This window comes from Ctenopharyngodon idella, chromosome 23 (assembly GCF_019924925.1).
Source record: "Ctenopharyngodon idella isolate HZGC_01 chromosome 23, HZGC01, whole genome shotgun sequence".
NCBI lineage: Eukaryota > Metazoa > Chordata > Actinopteri > Cypriniformes > Xenocyprididae > Ctenopharyngodon > Ctenopharyngodon idella.
This window is the reverse complement of record NC_067242.1, coordinates 5,799,598-5,819,164: the sequence shown is the minus strand read 5'-3', so window position 1 is coordinate 5,819,164 and position 19,567 is coordinate 5,799,598. Positions and strand designations below refer to the sequence as shown.

The 19,567-nt window shown below is 40.9% G+C and overlaps 2 protein-coding genes across 3 annotated transcripts in view; both read left to right on the top strand.

Moving 5' to 3' along the window:
• The window catches only part of LOC127505683 (NACHT, LRR and PYD domains-containing protein 12-like), a 312,016-nt gene that overhangs the window by 101,830 nt on the left and 190,619 nt on the right, over positions 1-19,567 (top strand). The window contains exon 8 of the mRNA XM_051881370.1: positions 5,152-5,322. Coding sequence (XP_051737330.1) covers positions 5,152-5,322 — 171 coding nt within the window. The remainder of the gene's footprint in view (positions 1-5,151; positions 5,323-19,567) is intronic.
• The window catches only part of apbb1ip (amyloid beta (A4) precursor protein-binding, family B, member 1 interacting protein), a 182,204-nt gene that overhangs the window by 141,602 nt on the left and 21,035 nt on the right, over positions 1-19,567 (top strand). The window lies entirely within an intron of this gene.

Genomic DNA, 19,567 nt, shown 5'->3' with positions numbered 1-19,567 from the left:
TTCCGAAGAGGTTTATCTCATGAACTACAGGCAGAGCTAGCTTGCCGTGATGAGGGCAGGAATCTGGATCAATTCATAGAGCTGGCTATACAGATTGATAACCTCATTCGATCCAGAAAAAACACTCAATCTCGTAATGTTCGTTCCTCTCCTCCTACTGTCCATGATAACACTGAACCAATGCAGGTTAATTCCTACCATCTGTCTGAGGAAGAGAGAAATCGGAGGCTAACTCACCGACTTTGTTTGTACTGTGGTAGTCCTGGTCATATGAGAAACGCCTGTTCAGCCCGTCCCCGATCTGAGAACCTGAGGCCGGTGAGTGTCATTAATCAACGCCACAACTCAGACATGTGTGTTACTGTGCCCATAACTCTCACGTTCAATGATCAACGCATTACAACCTCTGCATTACTGGACTCTGGTGCTGCGAGTAACTTCATGTCTCAGGGCTTTGCTCAGCTTCATCACATTGCCTTAATCGAATGCTCTTCTTCTCTGACAGTGGAGGCGATAGATGGTCGACCGCTGGGCACTGGATGAGTTACCGCCATCACCCAACAACTCACCATGCAAACGGGACTGTTCCATACCGAGACCATCCAATTCTACATTCTGCCCACATCCACAACATCTATCATCCTGGGTCTGCCCTGGTTGCGCCGTCATAATCCGAAAATCTCCTGGAGAGAGGGTCAGATAACTCACTGGAACGAATCTTGTCACCACAAATGTCTGTCTCATCTGTCCTCTCTTCCTGTCAGAACAATCCAGCCTGCTGAACCAGCTGAACCAACCACTGATCTCAATCTGCCCACCGAGTACAGAGACCTGGCCATAGCCTTCAGCAAGGTGCGTGCATCTCAACTACCTCCTCATCGACCTTACGACTGTGCCATTGACCTCATTCCAGGGTCCACTCCTCCCAAGGGCCGTATATTTCCCCTGTCTCAACCCGAGTCTAAGGCCATGAAGAAATACATTGAGGAGGAGTTGGCGAAGGGGTTCATCCATCCATCCACGTCTCCTGCCTCCGCAGGCTTCTTCTTCGTGCGTAAAAAAGATGGTAGTCTCCTACCCTGCATCGACTACCGTGGGCTTAACGGCATCACCCTTAAATTCAGATACCTGTTACCCCTGGTTCCAGCAGCATTAGAGCAGTTACACACCGCCAAATACTACACAAAGCTTGATCTCCGCAGTGCATATAATCTGATCAGAATTAGAGAAGGGGATGAGTGGAAAACCGCCTTTTCCACACCCACTGGGCACTACGAATATCTTGTTATGCCGTTCGGGCTAGTCAACAGTCCTTCCGTGTTCCAAGCTCTCACCAACGACGTTTTCAGAGACATGCTCAACAAATTCGTCATTGTCTACATCGACGACATACTAATCTACTCTGACACCATGGAGGATCACATCCAACAAGTCAGAGCCATTCTCCAGAGACTTATTCAACACCAGTCATATGCCAAAGCCGAGAAATGTGAATTTGACCAGACATCAATCTCATTCCTTGGTTACGTCATCAGCCCTGACGGCATTGCTATAAATGAGAAGAAAGTTTCCACTGTCCTCAACTGGCCACAACCCACAACCCTCAAGGACCTGCAACGCTTCTTGGGCTTCTCAAACTTCTATCGACGTTTTATTCGCAACTTCAGTACCATAGCCGGTCCTCTAATGAACATGTTGAAGAAAGGGTCACAACCGCCTCATCTGGTCACCTACAGCCATCCAAGCCTTCCAGCAACTGAAGGATCGCTTCACTACGGCTCCCATCTTGCATCATCCTGATCCAACTCTCCTGTTTGTGGTCGAAGTGGATGCCTCCAGCTCTGGCCTGGGCGCTGTGCTGTCTCAAAGACAAGGTAACCCGCCTAAACTCTATCCATGTGCCTATTACTCCAGAAAGCTTACGGCAGCAGAACAGAATTATGATGTAGGTGATCGCGAATTGCTGGCTATGAAAGCCACATTCAAGGAATGGCGCCACTGGCTGGAGGGAGCTACACATCCATTTGTCATTCTAACTGACCACAAGAACCTCGAATATCTCCGAACAGCCAAGAGACTCAATCCCAGACAAGCTCATTGGTCATTATTCTTCTCCCGCTTCAACTTCACTGTCACATACCGTCCTGGCTCCAAGAATACCAAAGCTGATGCCCTGTCCAGACAATATGAGGGTGAACTCACACCCCAATTACCCGAAACCATTATTCCATCCTCTCTTGTTGTTGCTATCATTCAATGGGACATAATGACCGAACTGGAACAGATCAATGCCCAGAGTGAAGTTCCAGTCGAATGCCCTCCTGATAAAGTCTTCATCCCCGAAAACTTCCGCGGCCGTGTCATGGAAATGGTACACAGTCTGCCTTCTTCAGGCCACCCTGGAATCACAGCCACCATCTATTTGCTTCAAAACCGTTTCTGGTGGTCAACCCTGAACCATCCAAGCACAACACAGTTCGTCAAACAATGTCCCGTATGCAACATGCACAAACCTTCCCATTAATTACCCGCCGGTCTCCTACAACCTCTACCTCTTCCTCAACGCCCCTGGTCCCACATCACCATAGACTTCGTCACAGACTTACCAGCATCCAACAACTTCACCACCATACTCACCGCCATCGACTGATTCTCCAAAGCCTGCTGCCTCATACCTCTGCCTAAATTACCCACAGCCATGCAGACTGCTGAGCTCCTGTGCAATTGGGTCTTCCGCATATATGGCCTGCCTGAGGATATTGTCTCAGATCGGGGACCCCAGTTTACCTCACGCCTCTGGTCAGCCTTCTGTCAGGCTCTCAACATTAACGTCAGTCTCACCTCTGGGTACCACCCACAGTCCAATAGGCAAATTGAACGACTCAACCAGGAACTTACACGCTTCCTCCGCTCTACTGCAATCGCCACCAGAATGACTGGGCCAGATATCTCTTGTGGGCAGAATATGCACAAAATTCCATTTGTAAGGCAGCTACTGGATTAAGCCCGTTCCAATGCATCCTTCGATTTCAACCACCTCTATTCCCCTGGTCCGGCAAACCCACTGATGTCCCTGCGGTAAACGACTGGATGAATCGGAGTCAAATTACCCCTGTTTCATTCTGCCTTGCATTACCTAACCATTTCCGTATCTCTCCCATGTTTCATGTATCCCTGCTCAAGCCCGCCGATGGTCCCAGCGAGGAGGGGGAGGAGGTGTCTGGTGAGCAGGGCCCCTTACCCATCATGGTGGAGGGCGAGGAGGCTTATCAGGTCCCTATTCCCTCCTCTGACCATCGGAGGGCGCCCTCTCCCGAATACTAACACACACACACACATACACTCACACGCACTACATTTCCCATCTGCCCCGTACCTTGGACTAATCATCACATCCAGCTGAAACCTATTTATTGGACTATTTAAGCCGCTCGCAACCTCTCCCTCATTGCGAGGTCTTGTATTGCCACGGTGTACATTTCTGAGCGTTTATTATTCTGATTGTCTGCCTGTTGCTGAACCTGATTCATCCCTGTTTACGATTCTCTGCTGCCTGCCTTAGGACTGTTTATTGTTTACTGGACTGTGATTGTTATCTGCCTGCCCTGATCCTCTGCCTGTTCAACGACTAAGATTCTGCCTGTTCCCTGCTAAAGCCTGCTGATGGATCCCAACTCGTGTGATGGCTCGTTACAATATATATATATATATATATATATCAGTGGTGTGCGGTGGTGTTTCAAAATGATGAGGCAAAGTCCTCATTTATGTCCCTGTTACACAATTTTAAGTTAACATTACATAAAAAGAGAAACCAAATACAATTCTATTTTGTTATTTTTACACTATGTAATGTTCTGTTTATTTAAACCAAGTATAAATTTCATCAAGTTAGTGTTTTTACACATTTTTACATTTATTCCAAAATAATAACTAAAGGCAGTAACAATTTAAACAATATATATTATTTTTATACTAATATTAAGCTTTTATTTTTAATAGTCAATTTATTTTTAGCAGTCATCAAGCTTGTACACACTGGTCACTCACTCACAGACACAAAGATGTACCTTTAATTTCAACACACTGATTGCTCACTAAAATCCCCTTCAGTCATCATGTTTTCAGGCCATTTCGGGTTTATTTTGACATGACACAAAGCGGTGATATCTAAGTGACAGTTGTTTACTTACTTTTTAATTAGTCTTCCCATTAACACCATCACTGTCTTCATTCAGGCCGATTCAATGAGAATGCGCACGAAAACAAGAGGCGGGATTTATCGCACATAACCGATCATATCCAATCTTAGCGCAATTGAGGCATTGCCTCTTCTCACGTGACTTTCCCCCATTCATTCTCAATTAGCCCCCACTAAACTGACTGCACGCTTAAGCCCCGGGTATACTTCGGCCATCCGCATTCGTGCACCATCCACATGACGTAATTTTCGATTTACTTAATTGTGCGCACGACTTACTATTTCGTTCCCTCAATTTATAAATCATCAAACGAAATAGTAAATCGTGCACACGTTTTAGTAAATCGAGGGAACGAAATATAAATCATGTGCATGATTTAGCCTACTATTTTTTTCCTGCATGTCATGTCCGGGGCTCCGTAGAAATCCAAATGGCAGGCAAAGTTTCAAAACCACAAGAGATCCGAAATAACAGAAAGTCATAAGACCAATACTTGACAATACAAAAACTCAGTGACAAATGCAGAAACAAACACAACTTAAATAGACAGACAAATGAGAGCCAGCTGAGGGCAATCAACCCAGATGAGAACTGGGCAAAAGGACTCTGGGAAATAGAGTTCAGGGCAGAAACACAGTAGAAGGGAAGAGCGCTCTCTAGTAGACAGACAGGGAACTACAACTAAATACAGAGACACTGGAAAAGAGAGTTCATAGCAGTGTCAAAGTGGAAGGGGAAGGAGTGCCCTCTGTGCACAACAAGGGCACAACAGCTAGACACTGTGACAGAAGGGGTGTGTTCGTATCTGTTCATATTCTATATTTTTTTATTTTTTTATTTTTTTTAAATAAATCTCTAATGGAACATATTTAATGATCTGTGTAGAACTGTGACTTGTGCCTGTTGATCTGAACTGAGAGAGTGAAGAGTGTGTCATTGTTCTCTACAGGTTGAGATATTGTGGAGTCACAGATGAAGGTTGTGCTGCTCTGGCTTCAGCTCTGAGATCAAACCCCTCACACCTGAGATATCTGGATCTGTCTAAAAATCAACTAGGAGATTCAGTTAATCTGCTCTCTGCTGTACTGGAGGATCCTCACTGTAAACTGGAGACACTGTGGTAAGATCATCTCTCTGATAGTCACACGTGTCTTTGCCCTCAGTAAGATGAATCATTTGATGTAAATTTTAGGCAAAAAATTAGCTTGTAAAATGTTCTGTAAACACTAAATCTCAGCACACAAATGACAGGTGTACACAAATGACTGATCTCATGATCTGTTACCAGTGTTCATTTTCATATTTCTTTTAAATATTCTTTAAATTTAGTCAATATTTTGTCATATTAAATTATTTTAGTCTGAGGTTCAAATACGAAAAATTGACTTAAGAAATGTTGCTATTTTTTGCTTTTGCTATTTTTAAATAAATGCTCAGTAATATCTTCCAAAGATTTCTGAATTTCAGAGAATGTCTGAATGTGTTTATGCATCAGTTTCATTTTTAAATTATGCTGTTGTTTTGTGTGCATGCGCGAATTGTCAAACTCCAAAATTAATTTATTTTTAATTATTTAAAAAACACATTTTTATATGAAAAAGTTAATAATTGCATTTATATTGTCAGAATGTTTTTACTTTGTCTTGCATATTTCTTTCATTAGATCAGATAACATCTTAAGATGTCATATGGTCATGTTACAATGTGCCCCACCTACGGGGCATGTTGTCACATTTCACTTCCATTCTTTCTATGCAAATAAAGAAAAAAGTATATGTTGTAATAATGAAACAAAACCAAATTTTTGTACTAGAAAAAAATTCTAACTAAAACAGTAGCCTAATATTAAAATGTTAATAAATGTTAAATAAGAGAAATATACAGTATGACTAATATAAATAGCCAATTAGAGAACATGGAAGTTGAAAGAAAAGAAAAGAAAAGAAAAGAAAAGAAAAGAAAAGAAAAGAAAAGAAAATTTTTACTATGCATACAAATGCAAATCTGAACAAATTATACGAAATATACCTGCATAAATGCCAGAGAGAGAGAGAGAGAGAGAGAGAGAGAGAGAGAGAGAGAGAGAGACATGTAACCTATCAAATAATACAAAGTTTAAAACATTTAAATATCAAGTAGAAAATGTATGTGTATCTTAGTTGATTATTAGGCTACTCTTGACAGAGAGCTGGTTTGGTCTCTGAGAGACTCGCAGCTGTTTGATTGGTGATCTTGCTGTGCTTATCGTTCAAGGTTTAAATAATTTAAATATACACATCGAATAGTAGACTGTGTATGATGTAGTATTTTAGTTGATTTACTCTTGCCAAGCTCTGATTTCTGAGAGACATGAAGAGGCAAAAGCAGCACGGATATTTGATTTGTGGGCAATTCCAGCGTTATGGACGTGACATTTGGGTCAAAACCTGAAATATAAATTCTCAGAAAATGCATTTAATACCAGCATATTGAACCGTCTGTTTATCCATAAGCCCTTACTAAAGGAGTCCAGACATTAGAAAAAAGTCAGTCTATACAATCGTTTTATATTTTAGATGAGGGATGCGTTACGGACGTGACAAAAAAGTCACTAAGTTTTGGGTGACAACATATTTTTTAGGAATTCTGTGAATTACACTGCGCAAACCAAAAGTAATACTGTCCACCGAATGAAGAAGGGTTGGCTCTCCACAGAGCATAAAATAATAATTTTATTTCATTTTTCGTGTTCGCATTTATGAGGAAAAAACAATGTTACGGACGTGACGGTGACTGAAAGGGGCACAGAAGACTGCTTTAAAACTTTCACAGAGACCTCAGACAGGCATTTAAAGCACCAAATATTGAAATCTGGGATACCAGTATGGTAAGACTGCACAATTAATCAACTTATTGCAAAATGTTATGGATTAATTTAGACCTATTTCTCATATTGACAAGTGTGTGCATTGTTCAAGAATCAATTTAGAGACTACGATTTTCCTTCTAACAGAACTGCTTGCTAAAAAACATTAACAAATATTAAAGTTTATCATATAGCAGTTTAAAATTGCAAGTTTCTCCCATAGTCATGTGAACTGATTGTCACTCGCAATCATGTCAGTTCCATTTCAAGGGAACTCGCGCTGTGTCCATAGCGCTTTGGGAACGCCTCTATGTGATTGCGTCGTGAAGCACATGTGAAATCAGTCCAATGGCGTGATGGAACGTCATAGGTGGGTGATGTCATGACCAGGAAAACTATCCACCTTATTCCCACGCCCCATGACGCTTTGCGCGAATTATGGGTGTAACTTCCGTTAAGCTGTAAACAGTCAGTGAAAGACTCGCTCTATGAACGCAATTATACGTTTTTTTTTTTTTTTTTTTTAAAACTGGGTACAATGAGATGACATTATTCTACTCACCGTTCAACAAAAAAAACATTAAAAGGACATTTAATAGTGTAAAAACATCAACAAGGTACTTTCAACAGGCCATAACGGACGGGTTAAATACAACTATATACAGGTGCTGGTCATATAATTAGAATATCATCAAAAAGTTGATTTATTTCACTAATTCCATTCAAAAAGTGAAAATTGTATATTATATTCATTCATTACACACAGACTGATATATTTCAAATGTTTATTTCTTTTAATTTTGATGATTATAACTGACAACTAAGGAAAATCCCAAATTCAGTATCTCAGAAAATTAGAATATTGTGAAAAGGTTCAATATTGAAGACACCTGGTGCCACACTCTAATCAGCTAATTAACTCAAAACACCTGCAAAGGCCTTTAAATGGTCTCTCAGTCTAATTCTGTAGGCTACACAATCATGGGGAAGACTGCTGACTTGACAGTTGTCCAAAAGACGACCATTGACACCTTGCACAAGGAGGGCAAGACACAAAAGGTCATTGCAAAAGAGGCTGGCTGTTCACAGAGCTCTGTGTCCAAGCGCATTAATAGAGAGGCGAAGGGAAAGAAAAAGATGTGGTAGAAAAAAGTGTACAAGCAATAGGGATAACCGCACCCTGGAGAGGATTGTGAAACAAAACCCATTCAAAAATGTGGGGGAGATTCACAAAGAATGGACTGCAGCTGGAGTCAGTGTTTCAAGAACCACTACGCACAGACGTATGCAAGACATGGGTTTCAGCTGTCGCATTCCTTGTGTCAAGCCACTCTTGAACAACAGACAGCATCAGAAGCGTCTCGCCTGGGCTAAAGACAAAAAGGACTGGACTGCTGCTGAGTGGTCCAAAATTATGTTCTCTGATGAAAGTAAATTTTGCATTTCCTTTGGAAATCAGGGTCCCAGAGTATGGAGGAAGAGAGGAGAGGTCACGTTGCTTGAGGTCCAGTGTAAAGTTTCCACAGTCAGTGATGGTTTGGGGTGCCATGTCATCTGCTGGTGTTGGTCCACTGTGTTTTCTGAGGTCCAAGGTCAACGCAGCCATATACCAGGAAATTTTAGAGCACTTCATGCTTCCTGCTGCTGACCAACTTTATGGAGATGCAGATTTCATTTTCCAACAGGACTTGGCACCTGCACACAGTGCCAAAGCTACCAGTACCTGGTTTAAGGACCATGGTATCCCTGTTCTTAATTGGCCAGCAAACTCGCCTGACCTTAACCCCATAGAAAATCTATGGGGTATTGTGAAGAGGAAGATGCGATATGCCAGACCCAACAATGCAGAAGAGCTGAAGGCCACTATCAGAGCAACCTGGGCTCTTATAACACCTGAGCAGTGCCACAGACTGATCGACTCCATGCCACGCCGCATTGCTGCAGTAATTCAGGCAAAAGGCCCCAACTAAGTATTGAGTGCTGTACATGCTCATACTTTTCATGTTCATACTTTTCAGTTGGCCAAGAATTCTAAAAATCCTTTCTTTGTATTGGTCTTAAGTAATATTCTAATTTTCTGAGATACTGAATTTGGGATTTTCCTTAGTTGTCAGTTATAATCATCAAAATTAAAAGAAATAAACATTTGAAATGTATCAGTCTGTGTGTAATAAATGAATATAATATACAAGTTTCACTTTTTGAATGGAATTAGTGAAATAAATTCACTTTTTGATGATATTCTAATTATATGACCAGCACCTGTATATATTATATATATTTGGAGGGAACTGAGCAGACGGGATTTTTCCTTTCTCTCTTGTCCCTATCGCTTGCATGCAAACTATTACGAGCTATAATTATTTTGCATTCTAAATTCAGCCATTCTTGTCTGTTTGTTTTCTGGCTGCATTTAATTTAAAAATTAAATGAAATATTATCTGCTTTGAAAAGTATATGTCTGTATGAAAATACTGTATCCAGCCTCTCATCCAGACCATTTTTACTTGTCTGGTTGATATGGCTGCATTTAATTTTTGAGGAATTAAATGGTAAATACTTTTCAGCAGTTAGATGTCTGTATTAATACATTATATTCAGCCTTTCATCCAGACCGTTTTTACTTCTCTGTTTGATATCTGGCAACATTAAATTCCGAAGAATTTAAAAGAGAAAAAAGAAAAAGGTGAACGTTGCCACCTGAGCTCCCCCGCAGAGAGACTGGGGATCGGGTGGGCGCTCACAGCCGAAGTCTTTTCTTGATAGGCCGGATCTGAGGACCGTCCTTATCGCTAAGAAGGCCTGACGCCAGATGTGCTGGGCTTCTGAGGGCAGTCCCCTCTGAGTTGAGTCGGATTACACCTCATTATACGGTGCCCGTCTGCTCTCCGTGCCCTCAGATGTCTCAAATGTCTTAGTATCCGCCCGGAAACGTAGCGGCGCTAGGATGTTCACTTCCTCTGAGGAAGGTCTCAGAGGGGCCAGTTCAGTTGTTCCCTGCCGGTTCGCCGCTTCAGGGCACTGAGCTGGTCGCTTGTGTAGCACTAGAAACCAGTCTCAAGAGACTGGTTCCCTTAGTGGCAATCCCCTCCAGGGCGAGTCATTGCTCACCTCATTACACGGTGCCTGTCTCCCCTCGGTGCTCTCAGGGAGCTGTTCTGCCAACCCTGCCACCTCGTGTGCTTCAGGGCGCAGCGGTTCTCAGCGAACATATGTCTCAGTGTCTGCCCGGAAACGTAGCGGCTCTAGGACATTTGCTCCCTTTGAGGAGGATTTCAGAGGGGCCAGTTCGGTTGTTCCCTGCCGGTTCACCGCTTCAGGGAACCGTGTTGGCCACTCGTCTTATACCAGAGACTAGTCTTGAGAGACTGGTTCCCTTAATAGATTTTTGGTAGCGTGGAAACTTCTACCAAATATATCTCAATGGGTCCTGCAGACAGTAGAAAAATGGTATTCAATTCAGATCCGGTTTCGCCCTCCCAGGTTTAGAGGGGTTTTGTCCACAGTGGTAATCCCCAAGCAGGCTCTGGTCATGGAACAGGAGGTACAGGCTCTTCTGCAAAAGGAGGCAATGGAACGAGTCCCTCCTCCCAGCAGGGATTTTACAGCTGGTACTTCATAGTTTCAAAGAAGGATGGAGGGTTGCTTCCCTTTTTAGATCTAAGGTATATCATTGTCAAGAAGCTCAATTTCATAATGCTCGCTTTGAGACAAATCATGTAACAAATCAGGTCCAGTTTGTCACGATAGATCTAAAAGACGCATACTTCCATATTTCCATCCTTCCTAAATGCAGGAAGTTCTTGAGGTTCGCTTTTGGAGACGAAGCATACCATTATCGGGTTCTTCCATTCGGTCTAGCTTTATCTCCTTGCATGTTCACAAAATGCGTGGATGCAGCTCTGGCTCCTTTGTGACTCCAGGGCATTCATGTGTTGAACTACATTAACGACTGGCTCATTCTGGCACAATCAGAACAGTTAGCAGTTCAGCTTCGTTCTGTTGCTGAACTGTGCTGTTCTCGCTCACATGAAAATGTTGGGGTTGAGGCTAAACGCCAAGAAGATTGTTTTATCTCCAGTACAGAGAACAACTTTTCTAGGTGTAGTATGGGATTCAACTACGATGCAGACACAACTGTCTCCTGCTGGAGTAGATTCTATTCTCATAGACGTAAACAAGTTAAAGCTAGGTCAGTCACTCACTGTAAAATAGTTTCAAAGACTTTTGGGTCTGATGGCACCTGCGTCCAATTGGATACCTTTTGGCCTGCTGTACATGAGACCCTTACAGTGGTGGCTCAAAACCAAGGGGTTCTCCCTGAGGGGAAACCCGTTTCGCATGATCAGGATCACACGGCGATGCCTTCGTGCCTGTGTCATGTGGAAAAAACTTTGGTTTCTTTCCCAAGGGCCAGTGTTGGGAGCTCCTTGTCGTCATGTAATGCTTACGACGGATGCGTCCCTCACCGGCTAGGGGGACGATCATGAGTGGTCGCTCAGCTCAGGGTCTGTTGTGGGGCCATCATCTTTCATGGCATATAAACCAGCTGGAGATGATGGCTGTGTTCTTGGCACTCAAGCACTTCCTCCAAGACCTGAGGGGCCACCATGTGTTGGTCCGCACAGACAACAGAGCAGTGGTCTCATATATAAACCATCAAGGGGGTCTGCGCTCGTGCCCATTATGCCTTTGACACACCAGATCCTCTTGAACCAGGGAGCAGACATCCTGTTGAGGCAGGGGCTGAGGCCAGGGGAGTGGAGACTTCACACTGAGGTGGTGGAGCTCCTGTGGGAAGCGCTTTGGGGAAAGCGGAAGTGGATCTGTTTGCATCTTGAGAGACTAATTACTGTCCAGCGTTTTACTCCCTCATGTATCCAGTTCTGGAGAGAGTATGCCGGGACGGGGTCCATCTTTTGCTAGTAGCCCCGTTCTGGCTGGGCCGAGTACGGTTCTCGGACCTAGTGTCTCTCCTCGACGGCTCTCAGTGGGAGATTCCGGTCAGGAGGGACCTTCTCTCTCAGGTGAGGGGTTCACTTCTTGAACCCTGGCCGGAGTTATGGAAACTGTGGGCTTGGCCTCTGAGGGGGCCCAGCTCATAGGTTCAGGTTTCTCAACCGAGGTTGTAGAGACCATATTCCATTCCAGAGCTCCCTCCATGAGGAGGCTGTATGCCCTAAAGTGGAATGTTTTCACTTCATGGTGCAGGAGTCGCATGCTGGACCCAGCTAACTGCCCAGTTGGTCAGTACTGGAGTTCTTGCAAGACCGATTCTCTGCAGGGTTATTCCCGTCCACCTTGAAGGTGTATGTGGCGGCCATAGCTGCTTACCACACTCCTTTAGATGGTACTTCAATTGGGAGACACCCATGGGTAACTCGTATCCTCTGTGGCACTCTGAAGGACCAGGAGAAACAAAATCTGCTCTGCCCAGTTAGGGCCTTAGATGCTTACGTCCACAAAGCTGCCCTGTGGCATAAATCAGATCAATTATTTGTGTGTTTCGGGTCCCCGCGGAAAGGGTACCCTGCATCTAAGCAGACTTTGAGTAAGTGGATAGTTGAGGCTATATCACTGGCTTATGAGTCAGCTGGTCAGCCTTCACCTCTTATGGTCCGAGCTCACTCAACTCGGAGTATGGCTGCTTCTAAGGCTTTGCTTTCGGAAGTGTGTGAAGCGGTAGATTGGTCCTCGCCGCACATGTTTTTCAGGTTTTATAACCTGTACTTGGACTCGACTCCGGGGTCACGGGTGCTCACGTCTTAGTGTCCACGACATGATTTCACACAGACAGGCACTTGTTACTGTGGTGGCATGGGTATATCGTTCCCAAAACACTTCGACCTATCAGAAGCTAATACTGTTTGGTTAAGGAGTGCTTTATAGTTTCCTGGTCATGACGTCACCCACCTATGACGTTCCATCACGCCATTGGACTGATTTCACATGTGCTTCACGAAGCAATCACGTAGAGGCATTCCCAAAGTGCTTTGGACGCAGCATCTCGTTCCCTCTCAGGGAACCATGGTTACATACGTAACCTGAGACGTTTTATGTTTTGTGTCTCAGTGACCACACGGTTTTCAGCTAGTTTGCACAGTTTAAAGCAAAGTCTTGAGTCAAAATCATAACATTTTATTTCAAGTAAAAATTATTACAAAATAATTATTATTATTTTGTTAGCTTGATCGCAGGATTGTGATCAATAGGCTATTCATGTTTTAACCAACAGGTAAAAACGCGACATCCAGAGGGAAGTGTCCTATGAGACACAATGCTCTTCTGTAAGTTATACTGTATCATATAGGCTTACCTTCTGATGTTCATATTTCGTTCTGTAACTGGTAAAGAGGATGAGATCGGTTCATGTGCGCCTGATCCACTTGATCTGCTGTTTACACTGAGGAGCTGCAGTAATATGTCACGCGAGGCTATTAAAGAGCGACATCTATTTTTAAAATTTTGTTATAAAACTGGCAGAATTAGAAAGTTATGACCTTTTTTCATATTAAAACTAATGAATCACAAAGATTATTGCGATTATTGGATATGTTCTGATATATACGGTAAGCCTGAATCAGATCACACCAATATAAAGAAGTAAAGTCATATGCATAGGATTTAATATGAAGCGTCCGTAACAGTCACGTCCGTAACGGTCATGTTCGTAATGCTTATTATGGTTGTTCAGAGCAAAGTAGTGAAATTAATTGTTGATCCTAATAAGCATAAACATAATTTAGCTTTGTATATAAAGTTTCAAGTTATTTGTATTTATTGTTGTTATATGACAAACTCTATCTTTAAAACGTTACGGATGTGACAGAGCACTGAAGCGTCTTGACCTCTTTATTCCAGCCCTTATAAATTCAACAGGCAGTGCTGTTATGATGAATTGAGTGTATTTATTTCTCAGGCATGCCTCCATCTTTCTGCACAATGCTTACTGTTAAAATAAAGTTTTAAAAAAGGGGGTCTTTGATCCCTTTTTTGAAAGCATGAAATAAACAAGGCAATTTTCTTAAAATTTCTGTTAGAGCACATTAATACAATATATTACAGACCTAAATGGACAATTTAAAAAAAAAAAAGGTTTTGTTCTTTTGGTAAAAACTTTTTTTCATGGTAAAGATGACCTTTGCATGGAATTGCCCTTGTGCTCATTTCATTCATAGTGTTTACACTGATTCACTTCACATATTGTGTAGTGATTTTAGAAGTTTATGTATATCATGCTTTCTCTTGGCTCAGCTGTTATCCAGCAAACACGAGGAGTGACTGTGTCAGCCTCAGCTGAATATTATTTGGCAGAATTATTCGTTATTTGTTTTGAAGCCATTATTCGTGCCTTTCTGAATGAAGTATTCAGCTTCGGGCTCATCCCTATACTATATAGCTCATTAATAATGTGAATAATTCATAATGTGTAATTAATTCTAAAATGTAGATCATGTCTAGTAATGACTTAATAGTGTTGCCAAATCCGTCAGAAGGAATTACTATCCAAAACCTCACAAAAACCTTAAAAGCTTACAATGATTTCAGTCATTTATTAGAGAGTTCTTGTGTTTTTCACTTTAGAATACGGATCCAAATAATTAGCAATTCCTTCTGAAGGATTTGGGAGTACTTGAGTCGTTACTAGTGGAACAGAGCACAGCTCTATAAAAAAGTGAAAATAAACCGAGAAAATAATAAAATTAGGGTGTAAGTAATCTTCCACTTTTCAACTCTGAAATTCTTAAAGATTTACAGTAAATCCAAAATTATTTTTGAAAAAAAGAAAACAACACACTGAACAAATGTTTGTTGGATTTACATGATTTAATCATGTACATCGGTTCCACATGAATCAGTTAAACAAACATAATTTGTTCACATAATTTAAACATCATGGAATCAAGTCATTTTCAAGTAACCCAATCAAGTTGTCACCAAAAGTTAATCACCAAAGTGATTTTAATATTGTTCCCCAACTGGATTAATTCATTCAATGTCTTATATTTTATATTCACATGACAGAAAAAGATTGTATTAGCTAGCTGCCAAACTATTAACTAGCAATAACATATATTAGCATGCTAAATGCTAAGCATGAAATCTAATTGTAATATAAGTAATAAACATATTATAAAATATATTATTTTAAATGGTCATTAATGGATCATTGTACAAATATTATTTAGGACCAAAAATCCTCCTCAAAATATTAAATTAATGTTACTGAACTAAAATATAGTATATTTAATTGATAAAAAGTTACACTTAAGTTAAGGTGTTATTAATGTTGTCTCTTTATCACTCCCCAGAATAAATGTAAATGTCATCAGTGTAGTAATCAATGCACATTATGTGTTAATATTTACAAAAAAAATTGCAGCAAATATAGTGAAACTGCTGTCTATCTGACTTAAACACATTTAAAGAGATTGACAGCGCAGAGTTGTTTGGAACTAATGAGAACTCAATGGCCCATGTGACCGTGTGGCGGCGGATCAAAGCATGTCACAACTCTTTTTTCAATGGCTCTGGGCTCAATATAGTCCTAGTTTCAGCACTGTGTGGTGTTTGTCCCTCAGTTTCACCTCAAGTTCATGTAAAACCGGCCTCCTTTATAAAACAGTGTAGTGTGAAAGTATGTGGAATTGCTTGTGACTACATTCAAATCATATCACACATTATTGCAAACTTTAATAAACTGGTCATTTACACACTGTTTACACAGCGTCATTGTTCTCTACAGGTTGAGGGATTGTGGAGTCACAGGTGAAGGTTGTGCTGCTCTGGCTTCAGCTCTGAGATCAAACCCCTCACACCTGAGAAAACTGGATCTGTCTGGGAATCAACTAGGAGCTTCTGGTGTGACACTGCTCTCTGATCTAAAGAATGATCCACATTATAAACTGGAGACACTATATCACAATTGTAAGTAGATTTTTATATATATTTAACAACTATAATAGAAATAAATGGAAGTTAACCTGGTGTTTTTAAATTGAACTAAGTCCAGTGTAATAGGCCTCCTTGTGTTGTGTGATGTGACTGATCTATGAATATATGAATATTTTCATCTCTTACAGTGTCTCTGTGTGTAAGTCACAAAGTAAGAGTTGTTTAATATTTACTATTATTAATCTATCAGCTATGGAAGCCCTTAGAGGCCATGGATTATAATTATATTTCTTTCTTATTTTCTCGTGATCACAAGATAGCAAAAGTTGTTTTCTCGTGATCATGACTTCATATTTTCTCAGGATCTCGACATAACAAAAGTTGTTTTCTCATTATCACGACTTAATCTTCTCTAAGTTACACAAATGTGCCAACAGATGGCAGTATAGCACCAAATATAACTTATGGGGTGCGTTATATATCCACCTTAACTCATAACTAATTGTGGTGTTTGGAACAGAGAGTGAAGACCTTACTTCTTTGTGATCGCTTTAATTTGTACAGTATTGTGTGCGTTAAGTAATTCACTTAAATGTTTGAACATGATTAATTTGCTTGAAAGTGTATCTGTTATCATTACGTTCTGACTGCTGGATGCATGACTCGTCACAGTTTCACTACCGCAATAACGTTCGGTGTGATACTAAACTTAATGCGTATTAAAACTAATTTTGATGTCACTGTATAGTATTCTGTTTGCACCTTATTGTGCATCTTTAAAATGCCATTTTTATCATAGCAGTTTCAGTGTTAGTTTACCTCACTGTGTCACAGTGTATAGGCTATAAGAAATATGATTTATAAATATGTGTAGCGGCCTATCATTTAATTCAGTGTGTAACCTATTGTATTTTCTACTTTTCTTTGTAGGAAACCACACACATACACATAAACACTCTTCTGAAACAGCATCCCAACCAAGACTGTACTTAGCCTATATAAATAATAATCTGGAGTACTGCACCTCTTTTTAATGGAAGGGCTGGGAGGAGGACGACATTTTAACGCATATGATATCACAGCCTATCCTACATGACGAATAAAAATAATAAACACATTAAGTAATATAATTTTATTTCAAATGAATGATGAAAATAAAGTGGGTTGAATCCACGCAGCTCTAAATGTTTTTAGAATAGTTATAGAATATTCTGTCATCCTTCTGAAGGCACTCCGCCTGCGCTTGAGGTGTTGAATGCTCTGTTGATCATTTAAGCATGTTAATTACACAAATAAAATGTTTAGCGTACATTGATTGAACATTGATTGATTAGCCTATATTTATTTATTTATTTATTTATTGTAGACTTTATTATTCAGCAAAGTAAACATTTTGCTGAAATATCCACAAGATATATGATTTATCCATCGATCAGATAAGTTGTGTTCGTTACTAAAGCAACAGTAGACTCCGGGTGCCGTGTGTTTCAGAATCAAACAATCATTGTAAAAAGAACTTTTATGTTGCGATCTTGAGAAAACAACCAAAGTCCCTTTAAGACAAGTCATTTCACTCGGTGGCCATCTTTGAAACGCCTCTCAGGCATGCAAGTGCAGCTGGGGAAACATCAAATTCTCCAAAGCTGTTTGCCAAGCTTTCGATTAAATTTAATATTTGAAATCACCAATGAAATTTGAAACTGTCTCATAAACTTTGTTTCTAAACGCTCGAATCATGACAAAAAAATTTATTTTTCAGGCTGGATCAGGCTAATGCGCATGCGCAGTTCTAAATGTGCGTCTCTTGTGCCTCATTTCGGAGGCGCGCGTCTGACTGTTTCTATAGGAACCGGAGCTTCTAACGGCTGACGCGATGACTGTACCAATTGGCGATTGGCTCTTATTTAGAAGGCGGGACTTAGTCCGCCATATTGCGCATTTCACTTTCTCCCATTCAAAACAATAAGAGTGCACGTCTTGTGTTATTCTATAGTCTTTGAAACAACTTTTGTTATCTCAAGATCACAAGAAAATTACAAACCCGATTCCAAAAAAGTTGGGACACTGTACAAATTGTGAATAAAAAAGGAATGCAATAATTTACAAATCTCATAAACTTATATTTTATTCACAATAGAATATAAATAACATATCAAATGTTGAAAGTGAGACATTTTGAAATGTCATGCCAAATAATGGCTCATTTTGGATTTCATGAGAGCTACACATTCCAAAAAAGTTGGGACAGGTAGCAATAAGAGGCCGGAAAAGTTAAATGTACATATAAGGAACAGCTGGAGGACCAATTTGCAACTTATTAGGTCAATTGGCAACATGATTGAGTGTAAAAAGAGCCTCTCAGAGTGGCAGTGTCTCTCAGAAGTCAAGATGGGCAGAGGATCACCAATTCCCCCAATGCTGCGGTGAAAAATAGTGGAGCAATATCAGAAAGGAGTTTCTCAGAGAAAAATTGCAAAGAGTTTGAAGTTATCATCATCTACAGTGCATAATATCATCCAAAGATTCAGAGAATCTGGAACAATCTCTGTGCGTAAGGGTCAAGGCCGGAAAACCATACTGGATGCCCGTGATCTTCGGGCCCTTAGACGGCACTGCATCACATACAGGAATGCTACTGTAATGGAAATCACAACATGGGCTCAGGAATACTTCCAGAAAAGATTGTCGGTGCACACAATCCACCATGCCATTCGCCGTTGCCTGCTAAAACTCTATAGGTCAAAAAAGAAGCCATATCTAAACATGATCCAGAAGTGCAGGCATTTTCTCTGGGCCAAAGCTCATTTAAAATGGACTGTGGCAAAGTGGAAAACTGTTCTGTGGTCAGACGAATCAAAATTTGAAGTTCTTTTTGGAAAACTGGGACGCCATGTCATCCGGACTAAAGAGGACAAGGACAACCCAAGTTGTTCTCAGCACTTAGTTCAGAAGCCTGCATCTCTGATGGTATGGGGTTGCATGAGTGCGTGTGGCATGGGCAGCTTACACATCTGGAAAGGCACCATCAATGCTGAAAGGTATATCCAAGTTCTAGAACAACATATGCTCCCATCCAGACGTCGTCTCTTTCAGGGAAGACCTTGCATTTTCCAACATGACAATGCCAGACCACATACTGCATCAATTACAACATCATGGCTGCGTAGCAGAAGGATCCGGGTACTGAAATGGCCAGCCTGCAGTCCAGATCTTTCACCCATAGAAAACATTTTGCACATCATAAAGAGGAAGATGCGACAAAGAAGACCTAAGACAGTTGAGCAACTAGAAGCCTGTATTAGACAAGAATGGGACAACATTCCTATTCCTAAACTTGAGCAACTTGTCTCCTCAGTCCCCAGACGTTTGCAGACTGTTATAAAAAGAAGAGGGGATGCCACACAGTGGTAAACACGGCCTTGTCCCAACTTTTTTGAGATGTGTTGATGCCATGAAATTTAAAATAAACTTATTTTTCCCTTAAAATGATACATTTTCTCAGTTTAAACATTTGATATGTCATCTATGTTGTATTCTGAATAAAATATTGAAACTTGAAACTTCCACATCATTGCATTCCTTTTTTATTCACAATTTGTACAGTGTCCCAACTTTTTTGGAATCA